A 27,274-nucleotide genomic window follows, 5' to 3' on the forward strand; every position below is an offset into this window, starting at 1 on the left:
CAAAGGCAACGTCTGGAGTCCAGCTGGTACATCAGGTGGGTGTGTATGTGTGTCTTTCTGTCCGTCAGTCCGTCCCATGTGAGGTGACTGTAATAATGAGATGTAGTTCTTTCCAAGTCCATTTTGAGGACAACTACAAATAAGTTCTAAAAGTGTTTTGAGCCCAAGCAGCATGAAGAGAGGAAGTGTAGAACCTCACAGGGAACGTTCTATTCTTGTTTGACTTGATCTTTAAGTGCTTAAAAATGAGCCATTGCTTTTAGACGTCATGTTTTCATTACCTACGAGTAGGAAGTACTCAGGTGGTGCCCTGTGAGGTCATTAGTGGCTGTTAAACATTAGCTTGTAACCCTCACTCCCACCTGCTGTCCTTTTCTCCCATCTGCTTTGGTTAGGAGAACCTTCATTTCCACAACTGAGGCTGTGGCATTTGCTGAGGAAATATGGAAATTGTTTTAGAAACAAGTCCTTAAAGCACAGGAGCTGAAGTCGGATTGCCTGGCTCGAACCCCCCCTCCTGGCTCGAGCTCTGACTTTCCAAAGAAATCTCACCCCTTGGAGTCCAGGTGTCTTTTATTCAACAGCAAGGGAATTGGTCCCAGTCATCATGGTCAAGATGATGGTTGTCCAGCGCTTAGCACAGGGCCCAGCACATGGTAAGTTCTCAGACGTTGGTTACCTAGCCAAGTTCCAAGAACTAGAATGGACAAGGGCAGCCATGGCTTGGAGCAGTGTCAAAACTGACAGCAGTTTGACCACGTTTTTATTGTTCTGTTACCCGAGCACTTGATCAGTATTAACCAGTTTAATCCTCACAGCATCCCTGGGAGGTAAGTACAGTTGTGCTCACTTTCACAGAAGTGGAAACCAGATCATACCGGGGTTAACCGCTTTCCTGTCATCGCCCAGTGGAAGGTGGCGCAAGGCAAGTGTTCGAACCACTGACTTCACTGTTTGACTTGTTCCCGGGCTGGAAGAGGTTTAGACCTATAGTCACAACATCAGACATGGCTGGCCAGTGCTGACGGGTGCCCGCTGTGACTCAAACCTGAAGCTATAGAATGCACCTCTTACAATGTGTGTTGCAGTTTAGAGCTGGGTATGAGAGGATCGGGTGGCCTGCTCCTCCCTCCCCAGATGCTCTGGCCCGAGACAGGGACAACACTGGCCCCCATCGAACCGGTGCTGCTAGGCCGTTTACTTTTGGCCCATGAGTGTTTTCTGGGGACCTGCGGGGGCTTGGGCTAGGTGCTCCCTAACCAGGAGGCATGAGGCAGGACTAAGAAGTGTCCCGTGGGGGGAGACAGAAGTCGGCCACTTCACCCTGCTCGGTGAGGGCTCTAACTCAGAGGCGACAGGTGAGGTGGTGACAGTGACCCGTGTGTAATTCAGAAGTGGGTATGGGAGGAATGTGAGCACTCGTCAGTGTCTAGGGCACAGTGTACACGTGGCCTTTCAGTCCTCAAAAACGACTTTTCAAAGCTGGGAGCATGGGAGTGACTTCCTTTTCTTATGTAAAAGCATATGAAGGAAGCCTTTTCAGTACGAAGTTGAAGGAAACCGGCAGAACAGACACCTGGTGTCAGCTTGGCGAGTCCCCACCCCATACCCCCGGCATCAGGCTGAGTGAACAGGCTTACTAGGTCCCATTAAGAAATTAGGCTGAAGGATTTAGAAAAATAGAACATTTTAATTTTTACATATGGCACAGTAATGTCAAGGCCCTTAACTTTAAATAAAATTTTTTTTAACCTGCAGAACAAATTTCATCCTATACCAATGTATTTTTAAAACATTATTCTATGTACCTTTATTTTCCAGCCCGAGGTTCTTCCCTGCGGTGGTCACAGGTACAAGCTGCTCAGCTTCCCTCTGAGAGCAACAGTGTGAAAGCCGGCCCCACCTGCCACGGTAAGAACTTTTTTCCCTTCGTGTCACGGAGAATCCTGCAGCCTCCGGTCCCACACCCAAGTCCAAGCAGCTGCAGGCAAGAGCAGAGGTGCTAAGAAGCCACTGGGATGTGTTGCTCTCCCACCTGTTCTCCAGCCACTGGCCCACGTTTTGGAATGTGGCTCTGGCTTCTGATTGAAGGCCTTCCTTTCACACACCACTTGTGTCAGTGAGTGCTGGGCGTCTGCTGACCCCAGGATCCTGTTAGGCAGCTTCAGGTTTTCATCTTGCTCTCAAGGCAGAAAATAGTTAATTCTCTGGGAAACAGATTTGCATCCCTGAGAAGAAAAGAGTTGTTCCTCTTTGGGGACATACACCATCATCTTGGCAATTTCGTCCAGAGCCGCCTCTGTAAACGGGAGCTCCTGGCTCAGGAAAGCATCCCGTGCACACAGCCTCACGTGGCGGTACTCCAGCGGCAGGAAGGGGACAAAGAAGTCAATCAAGTTTTCCTTCACCAGGCGGCTGTGGCCAAAGCCACTGTCTGAAATTAAGACCACAGTGACATTAAGGTGACCAGACGTCCCGCTTTTGGCGGGAAAGCCCCGATTTTTAACAATTTGTCCCAAGTCCGGCAACATTTTAAAACAGTCCCCTTATCGGACTGTTTTAAAAAAATATATATTTTATTGATTTTTCACACAGAGGAAGGGAGAGGGATAGATAGCTAGAAACATCGATGAGAATCATCGACCAGCTGCCTCCTGCATACCCCCTACCGGAGATGTGCCCACAACCAATGTACATGCCCTTGACCGGAATCGAACCTGGGACCTTTCAGTCTGCAGACCGATGCTCTATCCACTGAGCCAAACCGGTTTTGGCAGACTGTTTTGTTAAAAATCAGGACGTCTGGTCACCTTAAACATGGCAATCTGGACCCAACTGGAGTGAGAGGTGTCCTGACAGGCCTGGGCAAGGTTTGCTCTCAGGGCCACTCCAGGAGGGCTGAGTATCAGGCCCTATCTGCTCTAGAAAGAGTGACCCTTCCCTCTGATTGGAGGCCTAGCCCCAGGGTCCACAGGCCACTGCAGGTATCTCCAGGGCAAACGGCTCTCAAAGCATTTTCAGAAAAGGAGTTCAGCTTTCTCGTGCCTCCCTGAAGCTGAGGAGATGATCACAGGGTGTGCCCTGTGGGGTCTCAAAAGCACACATTCGAACCTGTGAGTCAGTTACCTGTGGACGCCACAATCTCAGCCTGGAGGCCGGACTCCAAGTGTTCCATCGTGATATCTTCCCGGGACCATCCAGCCTTCAGCAGACTCAGGACCACCTCATTGATGACATTGCCTCCAAGGTTACTGAAAGAGACAGAAGCTTGTTAACAGATTTCATCTTTATGTTTAAGGTTTTAAGTGAAGGACTTGCCCCTGAGGCCACTGCACGCGAAGAATGGGAGCTGAGGTCGGGGCTCCGCCAGGAGATGTTGTCACAACGCAGAGGTCACTACAGAGAGACATGGTCCTGCCTTGCTCCCTTTTGACAAACACTGAGGCAGGGGGTGCCGGGAGCCCAGAGGTGGGTGCTGTGGTTCTCTCCGCTGACTTCCATGTGTATGTGATTCCAGGACAGTGGCAAAGGCTAATGTAGGAGACAACTCCAGGGGGAGGGCAAGTTAAGGAGGCACAGTTCAGAGGGGCCCGTGACTGAAGGCTGAGAGAGAAAGGTCATTAAAGAATAGGCCTGTTTGCCTTGAGCTGCCTCATCCTAACAGAAATGGACTGTAGAAGGTGGAGACATGTGCCTATGATATTAGGCAACTAGAATTTCAGGTCTGAAGCACAGGAAAGAGGACTGGGTTGGAGATATGAAGGAGAAAAAGGGTGAGAAGGAATCTTAGTGCCACCACTGGGATACTGGGAATGGGGAGGGACACCTGGAGTTGGCAGTGCTGCTTCCTTCTCTCCCCTCTCCTCGGACTTCTGCAGCTCCTAAACCAGTCTCCCTTTCCCCAGGTACATCAGCTCAAGTGTCTGTCTGAGTGCGGCCCGTGTGCCAGGCTCCGGGGCACAGAAGCAGCTGACTGGTTCTCTCCCTGCCTAGCAGGTAAGCTGACCATCTAGCCAAGTGACCCAGTGCCCAGCTGGAACCTGGCAGCAGCAAGGGGAGTCTCTGTCCAATTGCACAAGTTCAGCTGCACGTAGGGAAGCTTCTGCTCCAAGGCCTGCCCGGGAGGTCATCTCTGCACGCAAGCGGCCGCACTTGCATCAGCTGAGGTAAGACCTGCCCGCAGATTGCCCCATCGAGGGCAAGACGGGGCATGTGTGGGGCTCGCTCACTCAGCAGCACAGATTCCAGTGGCTTCCCCCTTTCCCCCAGAACCATCTGCCCGACACTAAGTTTATGGAGAGCAGAAGCTTAGCCTATTTATGTGACCACCGTGTACAGCACCGAGCACCTGCTCAGTGGGTATTTCTGTCTGCACCGTTGTCTCCACTTCCCTTCTGAATTTCTGTTTTGTCCTGCAGCCACCATCTCACTCACAACATAACCTGGCGCCTTTTCTGTTCACTCCTAATCCTTAGGAGCTGCTGCATCGGCACCAACCTCTAGACAGAGGTTGCCTTCCTCATCCTCCCAGGGCACCTCTAGAGACTAGCCCTGGCTCTGGGTAGGACATGTAATCTCACGAGCCCAAAGGCCTTTTCGGCACGCTACTCTCTGAATCTTAGTTTCCACATTTGTAAAGAGAGAGACTAAAGATACCCTCCTTAGGCTCCACAGTCAACATACGTGCATTGGCTTCTTCCCTGGGGTACAATTCCTTTCTTTCTCCTCTCTGCACTGTTATCAGGAAAAGAAAACAGCCATTAATGTCCCTCTTTACTTCCCAGCAGTGAGAAGTGGACAGGCCCTCTGGCCTGGGAGTTCCGAGGCCCTGCCTGTGGCCAGCTGGAGCCTTCCCTGCCGGCAGCAGAGGCAGCGGCAGTGAGTGTTCGGGCCCCGTCTAAGCCTCCATACCCACATGTCCTTTTCAACCACCACCTCAACTCCAACAGCAGCTTCAGGAAAAATTTCTAGAGTTGTTCACACTAGAAGTTTGAATCAGCTGTGCTTTTCTTTCAGTTAGAGGAGTCCTTACCACAGATTCTAGAAATCAAGCCCAGAAACTCGTTAACGAGAAAAACCAGAGGCACTGTGCTGAAAGCCTCATGGCACCAAGCCTAGACTTCCCCGGTCAGCCCACTGAGCTGATCTGTCACACAGCCCTCTTCTATCGCCACGGAAGCTGGCCTTGTCAGAAACGGACCTTTTGCCAGCAGCTTTCACGTCCTGTCCAGTTTTGCCTATAAAAAGCTTTCCGTTGTCCGGCTTCTCAGAGCAACTCTATTTACTAGATGGGCTGCTGCCTGATTCAGGAACCACTTAATAAAGCCTATTAGCTCTTCAAATTTATTCAATTGAAGTTTTGTTCTTTAACATTCAAATCCATGTCTTTCAAATCCATGTCTTTTCCTACCCATCTCTAAGTAACTGAAAACCTTCAAGGTTTAAAGGGTGGTGACCTTGCTGGCCCTTGGGTGGTGGCGCCTTTCCCCTACCCTGCCTCCACCATTCATGGCCCGTCTGGGTTGCTAGTGAGGGGGTACAGAGACCAAAATACTACCATGGCAAACATGTTAGAGATACAGCAGGGTCACCGTAGGAAGCCTGGCACAGGTGCCAAGAACTGGGCCGAGCCCATGCGGAGGAACAGTCAGCTGCAGCCACAAGGCAGAAGTGGCTCAGGTGAAGTGAGAGGAAGGAGAAGCTGTGCACAAAGTCAAAGGATTTCTACAAAAGAGAGAGAGAATCATGGGCTGGTCACCAGCATCCTTCCATGGGGGAAGGACTGGTGTCTGCAGCAGTTGAGGGGGTCCCCTGGACTCCCCCCACCTGACAGGGTTTAGGTGGAAAAGCTGTGAGGCTGCCTCAGGTAGTCAATAACACAGAGCCAATCATATCAGATCTTTCTGCTTTTCTCTTAAAACCACCTTGGTCGGCCTCCTGCTCTCCACAATGCACTACAGTTAGTATCACATAAGCCTTTCTTATAGGCCAGGAAGGACTTGCCATCAATGCATCGAAATCACAACAGTTTAAACTGGTCTCATGTTGTAGGTCCACAGTCAAAAAGGATCTGCCCTCCACAGCTCATCCTCACTCTCTCCAAACCTTATGCACCTTAAAGCTGGGGAGAATTCCCTAGCAAGCATGTACTAGCCTGGGGAGGGAACAACTGGTTTGTCTTCCACAGAGTGCAAGAAGCGGCTGAGGCATTCAAGTTGGGCCAACAGGGACCCAGACTTAACAGACCTTGGGCAGCCCATTCCCAGTTGGAGCCTCCATAAAATAAGGTTGGACAAGTTGATTTCTAAGCCTGTTTTCAGCATAGCCTTTTCCAGAGCCTGAGTCACGTAGCACAAAACAGCAAAGGTCCTGTGTGGTGGGCTTGCAAATAGGGAGACAAAGAGCACTTCCTCATTTAACACATTATCCCTGAATTTCAAGCCAGTAACAACTTCTCATGATCAGAGAAGAAAAAGACTTTCCAAGGATGGGGAGAGAACACACCATGTTGGAGTTAGTAAAAACTACCCTTTGGGTCTACATTAAGAATTTTCCAAGGTAGTTTGTACTTGATTTTGAACTCATTTGCTGACTTGAAAACTAATGCCCTACTAAGAGGGGAATTCCCAGTGTATGAGCTACATTTCAAACTATATTACAAAGTTGAACACAAAATTCAATCCCACGTGTATATGGTCATAATATGACAAAGGAACCAAGAATAAATAATGTGGGAGACAATCTATTCAATAAATAGTGCTGGAGAAACTGATAGTCACATGCAAAAAGATGAAACTAAACCACCATCTTATACCGCACACAAAAATGGCCTCAAAATGGATTAAGTGCTTGTATGTAAGATGTGAAGCTCTAAAACTCCTAGCAGAAAACAGGTGGTAAGATCCTTATGTCTTGGCAATGATGTTTTTAGATTTTACACCAAAAACAAAAGTAAGTGGGACTAGTGGGACTACAACAAAGGAAATGAACAAAAGGAAGAGGCAACCTACTGAATTGGAGAAAATACTTGGTAAGCCATATACTTGATGGATTAATACCCAAAATATATAGAGAACTTATAACTCAATAGCAAAAAAATACACATCCCAAACAAGCAGATTAAAAAATGGGCAAAGGATCTGAAAAGATATTTTTCCAAAGAGGATATACCAGTGGCCAATGAGTACACAAAAAGATGTTCAGCATCACTAATCACAGAAGTGCACAGAGAAGACATCACCTCATGCCTGTTAAAATGCCTGGTATCAAAAGGAGGAGGTGAATGCTGGTGAGGGTGTAGAGCAGAGCGAGCCCTTGTGTACTTGGTGGGATTGTGCAGACGGGGGTATGAGGGACCCCACCATCCTGAGAACAATGGGGGAGGCTAGATGAGAGGCAGCTGCTCTTCCCCACACAAGTCCCCAGAGTGAGTTTGTACTTAGCTGGCCATTGGGGGGAAGTGGGGACCACAGGCTTTCAGAAGTGTCCTAGGATACAATCAGGGCAGGAGCCTGAGACTTAAGGCTCCCCACCTGGTAGCATAGGACCTTTCCTGTTTTGTGCTGTGTGACCCAGCTCTGGAAAAGGCTATGCTGACACTCTAAGCAGCTAGGTTTCTATGTTCTTGACTACAGTCACAGGTTTCCCTGTGACAAGGGTCTGTAGCTTAGGAGAGCACAGAAGCACACACAGCACCTGGACAAAGGTTCTTCCTCCCTCGCCATCCTCCCGTTTTCCCTCAGACCTTACCTGAGAAAAAGGAAGATGGTTCTAGGGGACTCAGCCTTGTGGTTCTCCAGGACCTGGCGTTCCAGATGTGGCCCAAGGGCCTCCAGCAGCCCTGGGTGCAGCTTCTCAGCCTCATCAAAAATGAACAGGGTCTGGTGGCAATGCTCCTGCGTCTTCCTCACCTGTTCCGTCAGCTGCTCCTGCACAGAAAACGGAGCAGTTGGGGACCCCTAGCGGCACAGGGCCCTGGTGAGGCGCCCTTTTACCCTGGTGAAGCATCTGCAGTGATTGCCTAGGGCTGGGTTCTACTGGTGGAGGTGGGGCTATCCTGGGAGAGGGAGAAAGAGACGGCCTTGCCTGCTCTTGGTTAACAGCAGGCCCTACTCCCTCCCCTCCAGGAAGAGGTCTCAGAACTAAGAGCCAACTCGCCCTCCCCAACGGATAGGAATCAGGCTCTAATACAGGGGTCAAAGGTAGAGACAAGCTCAAGTGCCAGAGGCAGCCACAGTCCCACTTGAACTTCCAGGAGCAGAGCTCCCACTGCGAAGGACCTATCTGAGTCTACTTGGCCTACTTGGAACTGGGGCTTCCCATTCAGGCAAGAATCTCTTTTGAAAAGATGCCGCTTTGTGGGGTTCACCAGATCAGGGCCAGCTCTGCCCCAGGGTGGGGTGTTTTAGCAGAGCCCATACTCACTGTTGCCTGTAGCCTTCCTGGATCCTGACGTCAGTGCCCTGTGACCCGAGTGTGTAATATGTGCAAGGTGTGAGTGTGTACATGTCATTTTTCATGGTGAGGAAGCCACAGTCAAAGCTGTTCTGGGAAGGCCTGGTTGACCAGTTGCCTGCCTTTAGGACAGTTCACCCTACCCTGCCCTCTGAGGCCACACTGAAACTGCCAAGTGACTCAGGCAATCGCTCCTCAAATGCTTACCTCATCTTCCCAGGTTATCGCATTCCAGGTATTGGCCTGGAAAGCCAGAGACAGACATTGTCCAGCTTACTTTAAATACTACATCTAATGGAAGAAAACCAAACTAACAGAGCAGCAGACGTTTTTTCTCTCTCCATTTGGGGGAAATCACTTACGATATGATAGTATGCAACTTTCTGTCCACTCTAATGACGGTGACATCAAGCAGCATAAGGAAAGGCTTGCAGGAAGCACACCAAATGCTAACTATTTGTGTCCGTGTGGGGAGGTCATGATAAAGCTTTTGCCTTCCTCTGTACCACATTTCCTGTAACTTCCACTACTATCACAGAAAATTAACACATGGACTCTTTAAGCTCAGTGTCTGGCAGGTAAGGAGACAGCTCGGGACAAGTGGTGTGGAGCCTGTCAGTCCTCCACATGCTCGGGTCCTCCTCTGTGTGGAGTGGATGTTTCTGCGGGCTACAGGTTCTGCTGAAATGGACCCTGTCCCCCAAGCCGCATACCTAGGCTTCTCGAGAGCCCATCCCCCAGCACAGAGGGCTGCGCCTCGGGCCGTCCAAGCCTCTCTCCAGCCCCAGCACTGCACTGCCAGCCTCACCTTGTACAGGTCCACGTACTTGGGGTGAGGGAAGTGCATCATAGTGATGAACACCTTGACACAGTCACTCCTCAGCCCATCCCGGTACAGGTTCTCCGCCAGCAGCCGAGCCACGAAGTTCTTGCCTGTGCCAGACCAGCCGTGGAACGACAGAGCCAGGGCCTTGTCCGGCCGGGGCAGCTCCAAGTAGCTCCTCACTGTGGTCAGGACCAGCTCCCGGGCCAGGTGCTGGCCGTGCAGCCGCACACTCAGGTCCGACTGCAGGCCTGGGGGTAGGAAAGAGGCCACAATGAGAGGTGCACAAAGTGCAGTCCCCACCAGGCGGGCAGCAGCCGAGAGTGAACATCGCTGAGGTGGGAGCACTTTGGCCTCAGAACAAGCCCTGGGCACACCTGGCAGCACCAGGGACCCTAGGGCTCTTTTCTGAAGAGTGGAGAAGTCACCATTGAACTCGGAGAGAGTGACCCATCGCTCTGAAGACCCTCAGAATGGGTGGGAGAGCCCTGTCTGGAGGAGCCGCCGCACACCCCATGCTCGCAATTGCTCCCCCTGGGAGTTTCAGAACTCCCTACACACTTCATGGGACATCCTCACTCTATATTCATTTTAACAATTCAGCAAACGCCTGTGGACAGTGTGCGCAAAGTCTCCTGGTAGGCTTTCCCTCCGCACGGCCATGAGTGCTGCCGGCTGTGGAAGGATGAGGAAAGGTTCCCTATACCTTAGCCATTTCCCCGAACCGCCTCCCCTTCCCACAGATCTCTATCCCCTTGGAGGCATGCAAGGTCCAACCTGTGAAGTTGTTGGAGACCCTGCAGTCCCCATGGTCACAGCAATCCCGGAAGCTGCAGTACCACGTGGTCAGGATATCCAGGTACTGCTGGCCCAATAGTGGAAGGCTCCAGCCTGGAAAAGGAGGGGCTGTGAGAAACACACACAGCAGGGGGCCCAGAGGGAGCTACCCTCCCTGCCCAGTTCTTCCAGTCCCTGGCCCACCCTCCAGAGCCACTCTCGGTACACTTTTCCCTGGGCCTCCCTTGTGCCTGGGCACGAGTGGACACCTATCTTTGCTATTAATGTAGCTCCAGGAAAGTCTCGGTTGACTCAACAAACATGCCCTAGGCACTGTGCCAGGGTGGCCTGGAGCCCAGACCCTGCCTGCAAGGAGTAGCCATCTAGTTGGGGACAGTAAGCTGGTGGTGATCATTCTTCCTACTTGCTCTGGGTTCCAAATCTGATCATAGCCAAACCCAAAGGCCTCTAAATTCTTTTGCCAAATGTCAATTTGAATATAGCCAGCATTGGCAAAACTAAAAACCATACGCTGGAAATTAGAAATCTTAGACCTAACAAAAGATGTGTAGAGCACCATTACCGTACTATTACCAGATGCAGAGTTATTAACAGAGACCGAAAAAAGCCTGAGATCATCCGGTCCATGACAGTGACAGAACGGGAACTAGAACTCAGGTTGGGACTCCTAGCCCAGGCTCCACCTCCTTAAGCAACAGAGGAGGAAAGGGGACTTCGGGTGTGTCCATCAAGGCGTGAGCCTTCTGGAGGAGTCAGGAGCCACAGAGCACAGCCAGGCCCATCCTCTAAGAGGGCTGTACCTGGGACGAGGGTGGCAGGGGTGAGGCCTCCTGGTCCTCCCGGGACTGGGCAGCACAGCTAAGGCGCCAGCAGGGTGGTCCTGAGGTTGGGCACGTCTCACCCCCGGGTCTTACCCTGCGCCCCCGCGGGGGCCTCCTTGTCCAGCGAGCAGGTCTCGGGCCACACGCGGCAGCAGAAGAGCGCCCAGTACCGTCTGGAGAGGGCGCCGGCCGCCCTCGCCCACTTGCGCAGGTCCCGGAAGGGGAAGGACGGCCAGGCTGGTCCTGAGCCGGGCTCTTCGGCCGCCTCTGCGGGCCCAGCGGGGTCGTGGAGCTCCAGGGCGCCCGCCAGGGGCAGCAGCAGCAGCAGCAGGAGGAGGACCCTGAGCAGGAGCTGGCTCCGCAGGCCGCGCGGCATGTCCGGCCGAGCTCCCGCCGCTCCCGCCCGGCCTCGCCCGGCCTCTCAAGCCCCGAGCTTCCTGTCCAGGGCTGAATCCAGGTCGCGGCTGGAGATTGGAGTTGCCACAGGAACTGCAGCCCCACGTGACCCGGGCGAGGCGGGGCCCCAAACCGAAACCTAAGCTGGGCCCAGAGGGCATGGCGAGGCTGAGAGCGAGCACCGCCCACCGCAGGGGCGGGCATCGGCCGCGGTGTGTTCTGAGCTGGTTGTGGCTACAAGGGTGAAGTGGGAAGGCCCCGTCATCACCTGCTATTACTTTCAGGCAGCTCCAGGGCCCATGAGGCCTACCGCGTCCGGGCACCCTCTGTGCCCTGCCGGTGTCAGATCAGCTTTCTGCCAATCTGTTAGACCACATGTGTCAAACACAAGGCCCGCGGGCCAAATCCGTCCCGCCAGGCCTTGCAATGTGGCCCGCACCGCGCTGTCATCACTGCACTCCGCTGCGTTTCCATCACAATGACAGTTTATGACTGTTCAGTAAACCATTTGGCCCGCGATTTAGGCTGGATTTTAGATTTTGGCCCCTTCTCTGATTGAGTTCGACACCCCTATGTTAGAGGAAACCGGAGCACCCCCTCACCCAGAGGCAGAGGCTGGTTTGGCGGGAACGGTCAGCTGCCTGGAGAGGAGGCCCTGAGAGGGAGAAGGAAGGGAAAGGAACCTGGCAGCTCGTCACCAGCAGGTTTCCTCAGCTGGGCATCAGCACAAGCAAAGGGAAGCTGTGGGCTCCCATCTGGAGATGTGGGTTTTGGAAACTCCCAGAGTCATGGGGAAATCATAAGGTCTCATGTCAATGTAATCAGATCTCATTAAAAAACACTGTGAGACTTCCATGGCTATGTTGGCAATTTTTAAGCGCTTGTGACCATAAGCGGCTTCTGACACCACTGGCCAAAGACCTGAGGGCCTTCCTTTCCCATAACACGGGCATCCTGCCAGGTTGTCAGCTCTCAGAAGAGCTTAAAGCAGTTTTCTGTCACCTGACTTACTGTGTACCTGGCCTACAGCCACCTTGTCTTAAGAAACTGCTTAATAGGGTCCATGGGACTTGGCTACTGTCATAGGCTCAATGGCTCTGAGGTTGGACTCTCCCGCCAGTACAGTGAGTCTTAGCGCCATGTCTCATTAATGTCACAAGCAAATTGATTCACCTGTTCCTCCCAGTCTCTGCTCCTTCCTCAGCAGCTCACCAGATTCATTGTTTCTTTCTTTGAATTCATTCATTCATTCCTTTCAGAAATCAGGCAAATACCTTGGTTAGGATACGAGAGCCAGATTGCAGAGTACTGTTATCTAAGTATATTGTACATCTTAGCCACTCAGAGTGATGTCAAAATTGAACCCAAACCTTCCAGAGAACAGTGCCCAGTCCACAAGTCCTCATTATGTCCAGTCCAGCACATGGAATCCTTCAGGGGACACTTAACAAGGAACATGCTAACCTTAGTCAGAAATTGAAAACATTAACTCATTCAGTATATGTCATTTGAGTGTGAATGGCAATCTAATATGCTGGTTAACTGCCCCTACCATTTTCTGTATGTGACCTGGGTGCTACTTAACTGACCTGTGCCTCAGTTTTCTCACCTATAAAATGGGGATAATATAATATAGTCAGTTTATAGAGATGCTATGAAGATCAATGGGCTAATTCAATTATATGTTATCTTTCATTATCACATTTGCCTCACCCTGGACGAGGCCCTGGATGGGTACACAGCAAGTCTGAATGGCCGAAACCGGTTTGGCTCAGTGAATAGAACGTCGGCCTGTGGACTGAGGGAATCCGGGTTCGATTCCAGTCAAAGGGCATGTATCTTGGTTGCAGGCACATCCCCAATGGGGGATGTGCAAGAGGCAGCTGGTCGATGTATCTCTCTCATCGACATTTCTAACTCTCTATCCCTCTCACTTCCTCTCTGTGTAAAATCAATAAAATATATATTTAAAAAAAAAGTCTGAATGGCTTTCTTTATACTAGTGAAGTTTACAGGTGAATGTATGGTGATAAAATTATTAGAATTAACCTATTTAAAAAAATCCAAATTTTAAGACTGTAGAAATAATAATCTCTTTACTGTAACTTTCATGTAATACTAACTGCTAATTTCTGAGATATTCTGATTTAAATTTTGCATTTCATGGTAAATAAAGTAGGTAACTGGAAAATTCTTGGACAAGCAACTTGATTTCAAGAAGACATTTCTTTTTCTAAAAGAAATAGAGCTAAATATTTCTTTCACCAAAATCAGTAACACATAGAAATAATGAATCAGAATGAAAAAGAGTCGGGCTAGTATTGCTCAGTGGTTGAGCATCGATCTATGAACCAGGAGGTCACAGTTTGATTCCAGATCAGGACACGTACCGGAGTTGCGGGCTCCATCCCTAGTGTGGGGCGTGCAGGAGGCAGCCAATCACTGATTCTCTCTCATCACTGATGTTTTTTCTCTCTCTCCCTCTCTGTAATCAATAAAAACATTAAAAAATTAAAAAGAAACAATGAATCCAGTTTTTAGACAGCCTCTAGTTTCAATAAACTGCTAACATTGCCTATGAGTTGAACTCTAGGAGCAAACCTCATGGAGGATGGGGACATCTAAAGGCACATGTGAACACTACAGGCAGCAAATCCTATCAGTGATATTCAATTGCGGTCCAAGGACCACAAATCCTCTCAAATTCTGCATTTTAACAGAGAAAATGGGCCCCCAGCAACTTCACTATCACCTGAGTGGGACAATCCCCCACCCCACCCCCTGCAGTCAGTCAGACAACACCGCTGGTCCTGAAAACAATCTCTGGGTAAAAATCAAATCTATCTCCAAATAAGCTTGGCATGCAGAACGCCAACCCTGAAAACATAAAATGAATGTTTTCACAGCTTGTCTGTGCCAACGGCTCCTTTGTTTACCCTCAGAGACATCACAGTGGACTGTTCCTCCCCAAAGACACAACTGGAAGAACCACAGGACACCCTTGAAGGGACATTTCTGGTGACCCAGGAACCACCAACAGAGCACAGGCCCAGGAGGCCCACATTTCTGGAGCCAGGAGTTCTGCACACACCCTGCCAGGCCTGTGTCAACTGCTTCTTCATGAGGGTCCTGTCTACCTCTCCGCTCCAAACACCCACGGTTCTTTCTTGAGTCTGACTTTCATTGTAGTGAACTTACGTCATTCCTGAGGCATTCGGTACTTCACAAGCAGCTTTCTTCTGCTAGGATTACAGGCTCTTTGAAGAAAGGGAGTCATTACCATCTTGATGGCATCCATGGCTCAGAGCACAATGCCCAAATGTCTACTAAAGAAAGATCAAATACTTTACAAATCATGACTTACTACTGTTACTCCCTGGGATTTATACAGCGCCCGACCTTACAAAACCCACCCATGCAGGCAGCCAATCAATGATTGCCTCTCGGGGTCATTGATGTTTCTTTCCTTCTTTTTTTTTAAAAAAAAATGTATTATTGATTTTTATTTTTTTTACAGAGAGGAAGGGAGAGGGATAGAGTTAGAAACATCGATGAGAAAGAAACATCGATCAGCTGCCTCCTGCACACCTCCCAGTGGGGGTGTGTCTGCAACCAAGGTGCATAGCCTTGACCGGAATCGGGACCCTTCAGTCCACAAGCTGACGCTCTATCCACTGAGCCAAACCAGTTAGAGCAATGTTTCTTTCTTTCCCTCTCCCTTCCTCTCTGAAATCAATAAAAATACTTTTTTAAAAACCATCCTTGTTATACCAGTAATTATGACCATTCTTGTCTCTTATAAAATGAGGGCTGCTAAAAAGTTTATAGGCAAACACACTGGGTAAAATTAGCCCATAACAGAATTATGCCCTCCCTACACCCAGCTGCCTTTTCAAGCCATCCTCCCAGTCTTTCTGATATGCCTGAGAAGCGGACGAAGCCTGAAATCTTCTGGAAAAGGATTGATGTGGTGAGCCTGGGAGAACATGTCCTAGGCTTTAGACTCCCATTGGTATTCAAGCACAAATGACAAAAACTGGCACAAACAAAATGCTGCAAATCAAGTAAAAAAAAAAAAAAAAAAAAAGTCTTAAGAACTCTGCCCAGTTGTCTGGTTGAGACTTACGATACTCGATTTCCATTTCAAAAGTTAAAAATCTGGGCCTTTGCTGGTATGTAGTGGTTAGAGCTCCAGCCTGAGCACCAAAAGGGTCTCAGGTTCAATTCCAGTTCAAGGGCATGTGCCTCTGTTGCAGGTTTGAACCCCAACCCCTGCTGGGGTACATGCAGGAGGCAATGAATTGATGTCTCTCTCTCACAATGGTTTCTCTCTCTCTCCCCCTTTCCCTCCCTCACTCCCTCCCTCCCTCTTTCCTTTCCACTCTCTCTGAAAATCAATGGGAAAATATCCTCAAGTGAGGTTTAACCAAAAAAATTTTAATTATAAAAAAAGTTAAAAATCGGAGTGTCCTAGCAATTATAATCAGGGCACCTGGTCCTCTTTTCCGTGCCTCTGTGGAACTGCCCTGACAAGTTCTTTAGGATTCATAATTTTTTATCTCTAAAGAAGCTGCACGAATTGAGTTAAAAGCATCCAAGAAATATCCTTTGGAAAATTTTGATCCAGTCACAACCTGGTCTGGGCCTTTTGAAGATTCCTAAGGAAGCTAAAGGTCTTATCCATCAGATCCTGTCAAAGTATAAGATGTAATCTTCTGTCCCCTACTAAAATAGGTAGGAAAATGAAATAGAAAACACTGGAAGTATCCTAAAATGGGGGAGAAAGAATAAGAGGAAAACATGATACATCAATACTTATTAAAATCTTTATTTTCTTTTTTCAGAATCAAAACCCATAGAACATATTAGAAATTTAGGTATACATCTGTCTCGTTTGGTGACTCACCCAGCACAACCTCTATTTGGGAGGAAATCCTTGGTAGATCAAAACAGAGAGTGGTGTTCTTACACTTCTCTTTTAAGCAAATAAATTAGCTTCCCATTAAGTTATTCCCAGTTCCCCCCATTCTGTATTTGTTATCCCTTAGTTCCTTAAAAACCTATGGCAGCCCCTACCTTTCAAAGAAAAACTGGCTTTCCCTGTACAAGAGGTTTCGTGAAGTCAGGTCTGTCTGGCTCATACATGTGCCTAGAGGGGCTGGCTCACCAGAGATGCTCAGTGGGCGTTTTCTGAATGAATGATCTCTATGCACGTAGGCTCCACGCTCAGAGACTGAGAAGAGAACCTTTTACTAGCTTCAAGTTCTTCAGCAACATAAATCAGTGTTTCCCTGTGTCAAAATAAATACATTTTTTTTCTTGCTAGAATACATATATGACTATATACATACATATATCTTTACTCACGTTTCCTGAAGCTCAAGCTCCCAGGATATAAGTCAGCTAGCTCACTGACAGATGCCGTATTACCATTACTGAGGTGTGGTCACTTGCTGGTCAAACAAGAATACAATACAGGGACCACTGAGAGGGGAGGGTGAAGGAATATGGTGGATGGGAAGGGGAAGCCAAAAGCCTTTTGTTGTGTCTTTGAGAAAAGACGGATTTCTTTGGAAGAACACTGAAAAAAACTGCCACGTAGGATTAGTCTTTCCCAAAATAATATGAATTGGATGTACCCAAATTCTCCCATTTCATTCTTAAGTTTCATTTGACACATTAATTCTGAATGCAAATGCCTTACTAATATACTATTGAACAAACATGCTGAGCAAATCAGATCCTGTCTATAATTTGTTTTGTACAGAAAATTACTTATGGCCAAACCCACAATATAGACTCACATTAAAGAACAGTTTTAGAATGAAACCTCTCTCCTCATATTTCCCTACTCAGACTCTGGAATAAACATATTTAAGAAGCAGAAGGAGATAAGAAATAGCAGTCACTTCTGATTTTCCTAGCTGTATAATATTAAAATGTATCCACTCTATCTTTAGATGTCAGCTAGACACACTCTACTTTGAGCTGACCAAAAACCCTGTCAATGACTTGTTTAATAGTGCCAGATTCTAATAACTAAACCATCAAGGGAACACTGTTAGAAAACTTTTGAAAAGATATCTGTTTTGTTTTGTTTTTGAAATAAAAGTTAGTGTTTGTGAATTTCAGGGCTATGTTTATGGTTGATTTTCTCTAAGGTTCACCCAAACATACTTTTCTTGCTTAATCCAATCCTGACTTCGACTATACATTTATATTCTCAGTGTCATATATCAATAGTTAGCACAATGCTAACTTTAACCACTACAGATCTGAACATCTTTTAAGAGCACAAATTTTTAAACAGCAGGGAAAGAGAAGAACATTATTCATTTCCGGCAATGTTATAAAAAGGGATGAGAGTTTCAAAGCAGCTTTCTCTCCTACTCTTTCTCTCAGCAGAGTCTTCTGCTTTGACATTATGAATCAAGTTTGCAGTCCGCAAACAGCTCTTATGCACTCCAGTGTGCCACAGTGACGGGGCCATGTCTAAAAGACACTAATCAATTCAGTTCAGCAGACATTTACCAAGGAGAGTGGGGCTGACGTCCTTCCCTATCTCCCTCCCGAGGGCTTGCTGATCCTGCAGGTACACACTCTCCAAGGTATCCTCCCGCTCAACTGTGGGTTTCTGGGCATGTACACAGTCAATGGCCTTACAACTGGAATCAATACTGCCTTTTGTCAACAATATTTTAGTGTTTTGTGCTAATACTGTCTTCTAAAATTCAAAACCTTTTTAAATAACTCAGCCCGTTTTTGTGTACATCTCAAAATGTACATACAAAGTACAAAAGTATCCTAATTTCATGCTCTTTGAAAGTAGTCACAGGATACTTGATTATCTTTCATTGCGAGGACATTGGGGCATAAATTCAAAACTGCTTTTGAAAGAGTGGTTGCTTACAACTGGTCTCCAATGGCTGGCATTAAAGGTGTTCAACCTCACTGTTAACTATTAGTCTCTGCATGACAGAAGCACAGAACTGGCACAACACCCAGACAGCACGTGGGACAGCACACAGCGCGGAGGACACACTGAGCGGGCACAGCAGGCCTGCCGCCTCTGGCCCCACATTTTACTGCAGCTGCTTCCATGGCACAACCTCTCTGCCAGAACCCAGAACTCAGCCTGTGTGTTAGCAACCTGAAATCTGAGAATCTAACAAGAGACAGAACACGGGTTAGGAACTCCAAACAAGATTAAATGACGAAATTAGGTTTGGACGTAACTCAAAATCTTAAGGCTCTTCCTGGTACACCCTCCTTAGTTTTAAGGCTCAGAGGCTTAAATCTTTGTTTCCAGTCACCCACATGGCTCAAATCGTAAGTCAGCCCAGCCAGCAGCGGGATGTACACGTTCATCTGCCAGAGTGAGCCGGCTCTTCTCACAAGAAAGGCACAATCAGGGTTGCCCATCTCTGGGAATAGCAGCTTCCAAGGCCTAAAAGGCCGAGATGGAAATTCATTTTAGAAGAGAAACCAGGATGGCAGAGGTCACAAGTAACCTATAACTGTTATTCAAGGTATTTTTTGTTTGCCTTGTTAATCTGGAAAAGATTTGTCTCCTTTGGGCAAAATAAAGAAATAAAAGTCTCATAAGAGATTCATGCTTGGGTTGTAACAATAAATCTTCCAGAGATAATTTTTTGGTTAATTAAAACACAACTGTGAGAACGCAAACTTTACTCAGGTACAAGTCACATTAGCTTTTACACACTTTAAAAACTTAAATAAAACCCAGGGGAACCTGCTTTTGCTAATCCAGTCATCTCCCCGATTCTGGTCACCTTCTCTCTCCCTTCTTCCCTCCTTTAAGAATCATCAAAAGTGCTACTGCCTCATCGCTGAAAAGCCCAAACACCTTTCCTGCTTTTGATCTCCCTCCAGAACATACCCCACTCCAACAGAGCCTGTTCCTTTGACTCCACAAAATGTCAGGTTTTACTTGCTGCCACTCCTCAGAAGGCAGTAAAATTCTCAATTTGACTAGTCCTGGTAAAAAAGGACTCAAGAGATGGCAAAGTTTTCTCAGAAAATCCACAGGTATGGTGAAAGGACTGTAAGAATGAACTCCAAATACCCACTCCAGAACCGATCCCAGCATGAACATATCCAAGCGTCACACCTGTTGTCCTTTGGCATGAGAATTAAGACTGACCAACTGCAACGCTCACTAGAATGGGCAAGGGCCAAGGACGTCAGGTAACTCAGCAGAACATCCGTGTTCTGAACTGACAGTCCTCACTTCAGTTTCTACGACGGGAAACACCAGTAAATCCAAGGCCACTCTGTCCTGTCACCAGAACTTACTGCTGGCCGTTTCCAATCCATCTCATACCATTTGGAATTGATTGTGCTGTTTCTCTATCTTTGTAAAAAGAAGTTTCAGTTATTCTGTGCTGCGAATTACAAGTGGGAGAGAGGCATCCTGTCTTCCACCAGCACAGTGTCCATCCCGAACTGGTCCGTGCACTGCTTCACAGTGGCCAGGACACTCAGCAGCCGCTGGTCCACAGCGTCCAGGTGCGGGTCGGACAGCACTGGGGAGATGGGGTCATGGGCCATGGCAGATTTTAAGGCAGACTTCAGCACACCATTCTTTAGGTAATTCAGTCTGTTCCAGGTAGAAACCCGAATGCTGGAAGAAAAAGATTTCGGATGGGTTACATAAAACCTCTCACTATTAAATGGAATTTAAAGCCTGCTTGGCAAACAAAAGTAAAGAAATTATTATGTAAAATACCTCAACTAAAAATATCAGTATGAGTAAGTCACTATCACATTTTGATATTTTTTCTAGGTAATTGAGGGATAATATAAAGATTTATACATCTTCACTGCAGTGCTATTTATAAAAAGAAAAATGTGAACCAAACTGAATGTCCAACAATTGGAAAATAATTACGTTATAGTTCATCCATTCAAGTTAAATACTATGCAGCTGTTAACAGGAATAAAGAAAATGTCCATGATATTGGGTATATGGGAGTAAAGAAGCTGTTTTACTCCAAATCTATGGGGAAAGAAAATGTGTATTTGTATACACAGACACACAAACAAAAACAGACACGTGATTAGAAGTCACTATAGTGTGAACAGAAATTATCCTTACATCTTAATGGGTAATTTTATTTCCTTCTTTTTACATTTTTCAATTTTAAAAAATTTCTATCATTAATATTATAAATTAAAAGTTTACTATAAGGATACCAGTTTTCCTTATTTCACTAAGAGGATCTTTTGTTAATCTCAGAAGAAAAGTACTGCTCTGCCTGTAGGTACTGTGAGAATTTCTATGTATGCAGAAAAATTGGACTCTGCAAGAGGCAGCCTGTTCGGTAACTATTTAAAAAGCAAAGGATATCAAACTTTAGCTAAAGCATGGAAGGGATGAACAAGCAAAGAAACAGTATGATTTTGTATTTTTAAATACACTGCTAATGCCCTGAGCATCTGAGCTTCCTGTGTGTGAATAAGGTATCACTTGATACACCCTGCTGTAATGGACAGATTTCCTTGAAGCATCTCTCTCTCTCCTAAGCTTTCTCAGCAGAGGGCGCTCGAGGAACAATGCAGAAGAAAGTTCTCCAGCTGCTACTGGCTGTTGCACAGTGGGTCAGTCATGTGTGGGCAAGGTCATCATATGGAGATCTGCCCCAGTCACATTCCCAGAACGGGCAGGCCCTTGGTGATCTTGCATCTTCAGCCTGGCCTGGTGAAAAATATCCTGAGGCCCGGCTGATATGGAAACCATTGTGCCAAAGGCCACCTGCCCATTCTGGCACCCTGCAGACTCAAAAACATGCCTTGCTCACAGCCTAGAGGGCTTCTACCCAGTCATCGGTCCCTCTGTACTTCATGGTGCTGGTTGTGGACTGCCTGTACCTTGCCTGCACTCTAGAGCTGCTTCTTGCTCACCAGCGCCTGCAAACTCACGGACTTCTCTGCTATCCAGTGAACTGAACGACAAAGGGGGTCCCCTTCAAAGCTTGTCTTGTTTTGGGTGCTCTCCCTCAGCCCTTGTTTTCTTTTATAGTCACTCCTGCAACAGAGTTAATAATCCTTTACCCTAAACTTTCCCATTTAACCCACTATGTTTTTTCCATCTCCTGACGGGACCAGACTGCTAACACTAAGTATTAATATAAAAACATATTCCTTGAAAGATACAGTTTTTGCTTGGCCATATCATTACTTCCCAATATTAATTAAGATAATTAAAGGGTTGCCTGGATAATCTTTCTGCAGAATATTTTTGTGATTAAAAAAAAGGCAAGCCCAGACTTGGTGGCTCAGTAGTTGAGCATCAACCTATGAACCAGAAAGTCATGGTTTGATTCCTGGTCAGGGCACATGCCAGGTTGTGGGCTCCATCCTTAGTGTGGGGAATGCAGGAGGCAGCTGGTCAATGATTCTCTTTCATCATTGATGTTTCTATCTCTCTCTCCCTCTCCTTCCTTTCTGACATCAATAAAAATATATATTTAAAAAAATAAAAGGAAAAAAAATAGATAAGTAAAAGTACATTTAAGAAAGAGCCGAAACCGGTTTGGCTCAGCGGTAGAGCGTTGGTCTGCGGACTGAAGGGTCCCAGGTTCGATTCCGGTCAAGGGCATGTACGTTGGTTGTGGGCACATCCCCGGTAGGAGGTGTGCAAGAGGCAGCTGGTCGATGATTCTCTCTCATCAACGTTTCTGACTATCTCTCTCCCTTCCTCTCTGTAAAAAATCAATAAAGTATATTAAAAAAAAGAAAGAAAGAAAAAGAAAAAGAAAGAAAAGAGAAGGTGAGCTGCCAGGAGGAGCAGTCTCACATGGTCCCAGGGACCCGGGAGTTGACCAGGGGGAAGTGGTGCTGCTGAAATTGCATCTCTGTGGGGATTCCAGCTGGTTCTCAGTGCTCACTTTAAAACTGTACCGCAATCAGGAGCTTCTTAGAGCCAGTTTTTAATTTATTTTCTTGATTTACCTTTTCTTTGTTCTATAGCATAGACTTTTACAAAAATAACATCAGTTACTAAATACGTTTGGGAAATGTTACTTTTGGTTTATGCAATTTCGAATTGAGATATGCAACCCACAGGATGTTTGTGGTGGTGAGTGAGAGGACTTGAAACCATAAGATAAACACAATTCAGCAACCAGGAACACAGATTATACTAAAAATTTTTTTGGGGGGTGGAACTATATTCTGATATTAAAACAAACATGGATGTATATTATTAAATAGAATGAAGACTTTTATTCATTCAAAACTCAAAATGAATTCTAAGTTTTGGGTCACCAGTCTCCACTTTTCCTTTATCCTTCATGTCAGGCCCTTAAGGGGTTCTAGGTTAGAAAAGCATGAAAAGCACTGCTCAGGTATTAGAACGTTTTAAGGCCAAGAACACTGTACTGTTATCTGAACCTGGCATTCGATGTGCATCACTTACTTACATGCAACACTGATAGAGAGGGGCAAGAATGCTTCTCTCATCCAGCGAGGGGTTCCCGAAGCTGAAAATGAAATGAAATTCGGTTAATTAGGTAGAAGCACCAGTTCCCTTCTTAGCATCAAAGCAAGAGCAAATTCTGAAAGAAACCCAAGTGTGATCCTAAACAACGTCATGCTCTCCCACAGCTCCAGTCACTTAAAAACAAACAGGGCATAACCAATTAGACACAGATCCTAACAGCGTGTGCTGCAGCATCGAACAACAAACATACGCATTTACGAGAACCCTCTCTCCTGACAACATACAGCAGGTGCGGAGGCACCACCATGGCACCATAGACCAGAGCAGGAAGCTGAGGATCTCTAAGCCTGAACAAGTTTTAAGTGTGGGTGGATAATACAGGCTATTCATACCAGGTATCCCGCCAACAAGCAGATGGTCATTACTTGTAGAAACAAGTTATGCTGTTCTCCTCCAAAATTACCAACCAGAAAAAGCTTGAATTATCCTATTTCCTGCAAGTATATGAACAGATTCAGAATGCAAAAACTACTCGCAGAGGCTGAGAAAAGTCAGTTCAAAGCAGATGTAAAACGATCTGTGCAGGAATTCAGAGTAAGATAAGGAGGACTGGTGCTCTCTTTCCCAGGAGCACACCCTCCTGCGCCTTTCCCTTATCGCCATCACTTGTTTCCTAAGCCCATTCCTTCTAGGAATTACTTTTCCTACCTCTGTATTTTATCCAGTAAATGTCCTCTTGCAATTTGGGTCTTGCTCTGAATTCTTTTCTCGCCAGAACTCAAGTACACAGATTGCTAGATTAGGGGTGAGAGAGAGGAAGAGAGAGAGAGAGAGAGAGAGGAAGAGAGAGAGAGAGAGAGGGAGGAGAGAACCGATTCTAGAAAAACTATTAACCTCCTACTCTTCCTGAAAGCTCCTCGCAATAACCAAAGGGTCTGGTAACCCAAAGCACGATGCAGGCCCTCAAATAATAAATGGCAAAGGCAACTATTTCAATGTATATTTCATAGTTCATGTGATCTTTAAAAAAGGATTATTTTTACAAGGATAAAAAATTTTCCAGAATGTATGTAGTACTGACTACTGCCTGCTCTGCTGGCAAGGGGTGGGGTGGGAGGGTGGGGAAGAGGGCGGTGTTTGCTGGCCTCTCACTTTCTACTGTCATCACCTTTCACAGAGCACGAGGTGCCTGTGCTCGGTGTCAGATGCTGGCATCATTAGCAAATGCTGCCCAAGTATTGTTTGCTGAGGATCCATGTCTCAGCTTACTCTCAGCAACCAATGTTAACAGTAGTGACCTGGACAACTCTGGGCTCCAAAACAAAAGTATTCTATTAAGTGTAACAAAAGTGAGGTACTGAACTGGGCATCATGGAGAATGTAGAGTGTAAACTGAAAATACAATGTGTTCTTCAAAGAGCCCAGACTTCAAAAAATAAGGACATTGATTCAAAAATAGTAAAATAATCTTATTGAAAATAAAAGTAAGTTGTCTTTATATATAATCACTAAGCAATTCCTCTTCCTCTCATGATAGTGAAAAGTTTGGGCAAACACTTCTACAAAAATAGCAAAGCAGCCTATCAAAAAAATTAATCTTTTATTTATTTTTTAAAAATATATTTTATTAATTTTTTACAGAGAGGAAGGGAGAGGGATAGAGAGCTAGAAACATCGATGAAAGAGACACAATGACCAGCTGCCTCCTGCACACCCCCTACCGGGGATATACCCGCAACCAATGTACATGCCCTTGACCGGAATCGAACCTGGGATCCTTCAGCCCGCAGACCGATGCTCTATCCATTGAGCCAAACCGGTTTCGGCCAAAAAAAAAAATCTTTTTTTTTTTTTTTTAAATACATTTTATTGATTTTTTACAGAGAGGAAGGGAGAGAGATAGAGAGCTAGAAACGTCGATGAGAGAGAAACATCGACCAGCTGCCTCTTGCACACCCCCTACTGGGGATGTGCCCGCAACCAATGTACATGCCCTTGACCGGAATCGAACCTGGGATCCTTCAGCCCGCAGACCGATGCTCTATCCATTGAGCCAAACCGGTTTCGGCCAAAAAAAAATCTTTTAAACGGCATGAACCTTTGGGTAAAATAAGTTGAACAGTAATCAGATTTCATGTTCTATTATGTATTTCTCAAGATTCTAAATATCATCGTTAAGAAAGAAATGTGAGTGGTGGCAAATCAAAGGCCTTGGTTTCCAGCTGTCTGTGAACAAATCAATCTTTGACTCCTGGGAAAAAACCCCTCTTCCATTTTTAACGTTCTCAGATCCCTGCGGGTGGAAGGAGTGCAAGCCTGAACAAGACAGAAGAATGGGATCACCAACAGAGAAGACCCCAAGCGGAAACAGGAAAGATGCCTTCCGTCAGGTGTGCTCTGGAGTTTTAGAACCGCCCCCTGACAAGGCAGTCCTGTGGTCCTACCTTTTGGCATTATCAAGAAGGATGAGCATACTGGCCCCCTCATCATCTTGAAAACTCTCATAGTGATGGCGGTCAGCATTGCCGATCAGATAATCAAAGACAGCCGTGTCAATGATATCCAAGAGACGAGGGCCGGAGTCATAAGGGGATGTCTTCTTCACTGCGTCACAGTAGCTCTCATCGTACTCCCACCTGGAGGCAAGCAGCAGCACCAGGGTTATTTACCGAGAGCCGACATTGTGCCTGCATTGTCTCAACACCGAGAAGGTGAAGTCTCTGCCTAGCAGGTTTGCCCCGGACCCTCCACCATTCTCTTTAGTCTTGGACAGAACCCCTGGTTGCATTTGGGCGGCCCTGGGCCAGGCACAGGAGAGGAACAGTAGACTCACAGGAGCATTTACCTGGCCAGTTTGCCTTCTCGATAAGTCCTGCCCCAGGGATGTCGGTGTTTCTGCAGAGGCCACACATCTGGAAGCCAGAGGGTGACAGATCCCTCCATCGTGTCTCCGTCGGCACAAGCTGGCTCTGTTTCTCGGCAGTAATAACACTTCCCATAGAAACAAGTATTATTTCCTAAAGGAGAGAAAGGAACCAAACATACTTAAGGGGGGAAAAAGGAAGATTCCAAATTCTCCCTAAACAATGAAGAGAGCAGGTAGGTAAGCAGATACTGTGAAAACCAAGATCCTGAACTTACATTTAAACAGTATAGGTAATCAAAACACAAGGTATAAAAAAAAAATCAAAAGGTACTAAAGGATATATAGGGAAAAGTAAGTCTCCCTTTCTCCATGTCCCTCCTACCCAATCACTCTCCAGGAACCCACAACCGCCACAGTGTCTTTCTGAACTCACTTTAAGGAAAGGGAAGGAAAGGGAAGGATTGTCCTCTTCTGTTTTGCCAGAGCACTCAGAGGAGGGAGATGACATGCACAGGTGGGTGGGAAGCGTATACAGGGTGGATACCCTGGACCAGGGGAGGATTCGCACGTCCCAGGATGCCGAGCAGAAAGGTAAGATTTCATGACACTATTCAGAATGGTGCACAGTTTAAAACTTATGAACTGTTTATTTTAATATGTCCACCAATTCTTCCCATTCTAGAGTATCAAATACTCTGAATTACTGCATATGAGTTACTTCTGACTTACTGCATATGAATTCACTCCAAGAGCCCCCAGTGCTTAAGAAGAAAGTCTCGAATTGTAGGTTGGTGCACAGGGCCCTCTGGTGACACTGTCCTGACCACCTGCCTTGCTCAGTCTCTAACCCCACACAGAACCTTAACTTAGCTAAATCACAGTCTCCTGAGCTGCCATGCTTTTCTCAACACCCTGTGTGCTCTGTCTTCCACCCAGGAACTGGATGGGAACAAAATCACAGTTTTATTTTCATTAATTTTCTATTTGAAACTTAGCATTTCCTTAAATTATTATGGTAGGAAGCAAACTATAAAAGTATTGCCATTATCTGTGACTTTTTCACTAGAAGAAATCAGTTTTCATAACGTAGCAGCATTGTTGTTGCAAATACTACAAGGTATCATTTGTAGTCTCAAATTACAGTAGTTACTAGATCTGTTAGCTCTTGTTATTTAATATGTTAAATAACAAGGCACAGGTGACTGTCACAAATTTGCTATTTGTAATTTTTTTTACAGTCTTTTAAATATTCAGTTTCACCTTAACATTATTGGTTTCATTTGCAAGTCTGTGCTTCTATTTATTTATTTTAAAAAACATTATTGTAGGAAAGGATTCATAAGCTTCTCTAGACTTCCCAAGGAGTCGTTAGCACAAAAAAGGTTAGGAATCCAAACCTAGGATGTTCCTTCCCACTGAACCCTCCTGTGGGATTGCCACTCTCCCTTTGAGACTTGGTTGCAATAGCACTTCTACTGAGTAACACCGCCCTGGCCCTGACTTTCAGGCCCTCCCCTGCAAGGCCCTCTGCACATGTCCGGCTTCCCCATTGGACAAAGCTCCTTGAAGCAGGAAGGTATCCCTCATTTTTTTACATTCAGCATCTAGCCCAGAGTTAGCCACACAGAAGTTAAACAAAATGTTAATGAATG

General features: G+C 46.5%; 2 protein-coding genes and 1 long non-coding RNA gene across 8 annotated transcripts in view; 1 reads left to right on the forward strand and 2 right to left on the reverse strand.

Moving 5' to 3' along the window:
• Positions 1 to 1,813: 1,813 nt before the first annotated feature.
• Positions 1,814 to 11,459, reverse strand: TOR3A (torsin family 3 member A). 2 transcript variants are annotated; one of them, XM_036442371.2, is made up of 6 exons: positions 10,990 to 11,459; positions 10,055 to 10,183; positions 9,263 to 9,528; positions 7,750 to 7,928; positions 3,127 to 3,251; positions 1,814 to 2,434 (listed from the first exon to the last, which is right to left on the reverse strand). In XM_036442371.2, the coding sequence occupies exons 1-6, from the start codon at positions 11,270 to 11,272 to the stop codon at positions 2,184 to 2,186; spliced, it is 1,233 nt and encodes a 410-aa protein (XP_036298264.1). In that variant the 5' UTR covers positions 11,273 to 11,459; the 3' UTR covers positions 1,814 to 2,183. The 2 variants fall into 2 exon arrangements, with proteins under 2 accessions (XP_036298264.1, XP_036298265.1); XM_036442372.2 differs by having other exon boundaries at positions 10,055 to 10,168; positions 10,990 to 11,456.
• Positions 3,251 to 26,962, forward strand: LOC123652555. The gene is made up of 4 exons (XR_006741959.1): positions 3,251 to 4,166; positions 4,785 to 6,730; positions 6,790 to 9,722; positions 26,951 to 26,962. It is a non-coding gene; the product is annotated as an uncharacterized LOC123652555 (long non-coding RNA).
• FAM20B (FAM20B glycosaminoglycan xylosylkinase) overlaps positions 16,105 to 27,274 on the reverse strand; it is a 36,955-nt gene continuing 25,785 nt past the window's right edge. For 4 of the 5 annotated variants that reach the window (XM_036442373.2, XM_036442374.2, XM_045583181.1 and 1 more), the window contains 4 exons: positions 25,602 to 25,773; positions 25,201 to 25,392; positions 22,737 to 22,796; positions 16,105 to 19,936 (listed from right to left, as the gene is read on the reverse strand). In XM_036442373.2, coding sequence (XP_036298266.1) covers positions 19,705 to 19,936; positions 22,737 to 22,796; positions 25,201 to 25,392; positions 25,602 to 25,773 — 656 coding nt within the window. In that variant the 3' untranslated portion in view covers positions 16,105 to 19,704. The remainder of the gene's footprint in view (positions 19,937 to 22,736; positions 22,797 to 25,200; positions 25,393 to 25,601; positions 25,774 to 27,274) is intronic. The other variant, XM_036442376.2, reaches the window with a different exon arrangement.

The sequence above is a fragment of the Pipistrellus kuhlii genome, unplaced genomic scaffold (assembly GCF_014108245.1).
Source record: "Pipistrellus kuhlii isolate mPipKuh1 unplaced genomic scaffold, mPipKuh1.p scaffold_m20_p_18, whole genome shotgun sequence".
NCBI lineage: Eukaryota > Metazoa > Chordata > Mammalia > Chiroptera > Vespertilionidae > Pipistrellus > Pipistrellus kuhlii.

What these genes read in the sequence shown, in the direction of transcription:
- TOR3A (XM_036442371.2), bottom strand. Translation starts at nt 11,272, where the DNA reads ATGCCGCGCGGCCTGCGGAGCCAGCTCCTGCTCAGGGTCCTCCTCCTG. An exon ending in GGTCTCCAACAACTTCACAG is followed by an intron (nt 9,529 to 10,054) that starts GTTGGACCTTGC and finishes TCCTACCCCCAG; the next exon opens with GCCTGCAGTCGGACCTGAGT. An exon ending in TGAGATTGTGGCGTCCACAG is followed by an intron (nt 2,435 to 3,126) that starts GTAACTGACTCA and finishes TCTTAATTTCAG; the next exon opens with ACAGTGGCTTTGGCCACAGC.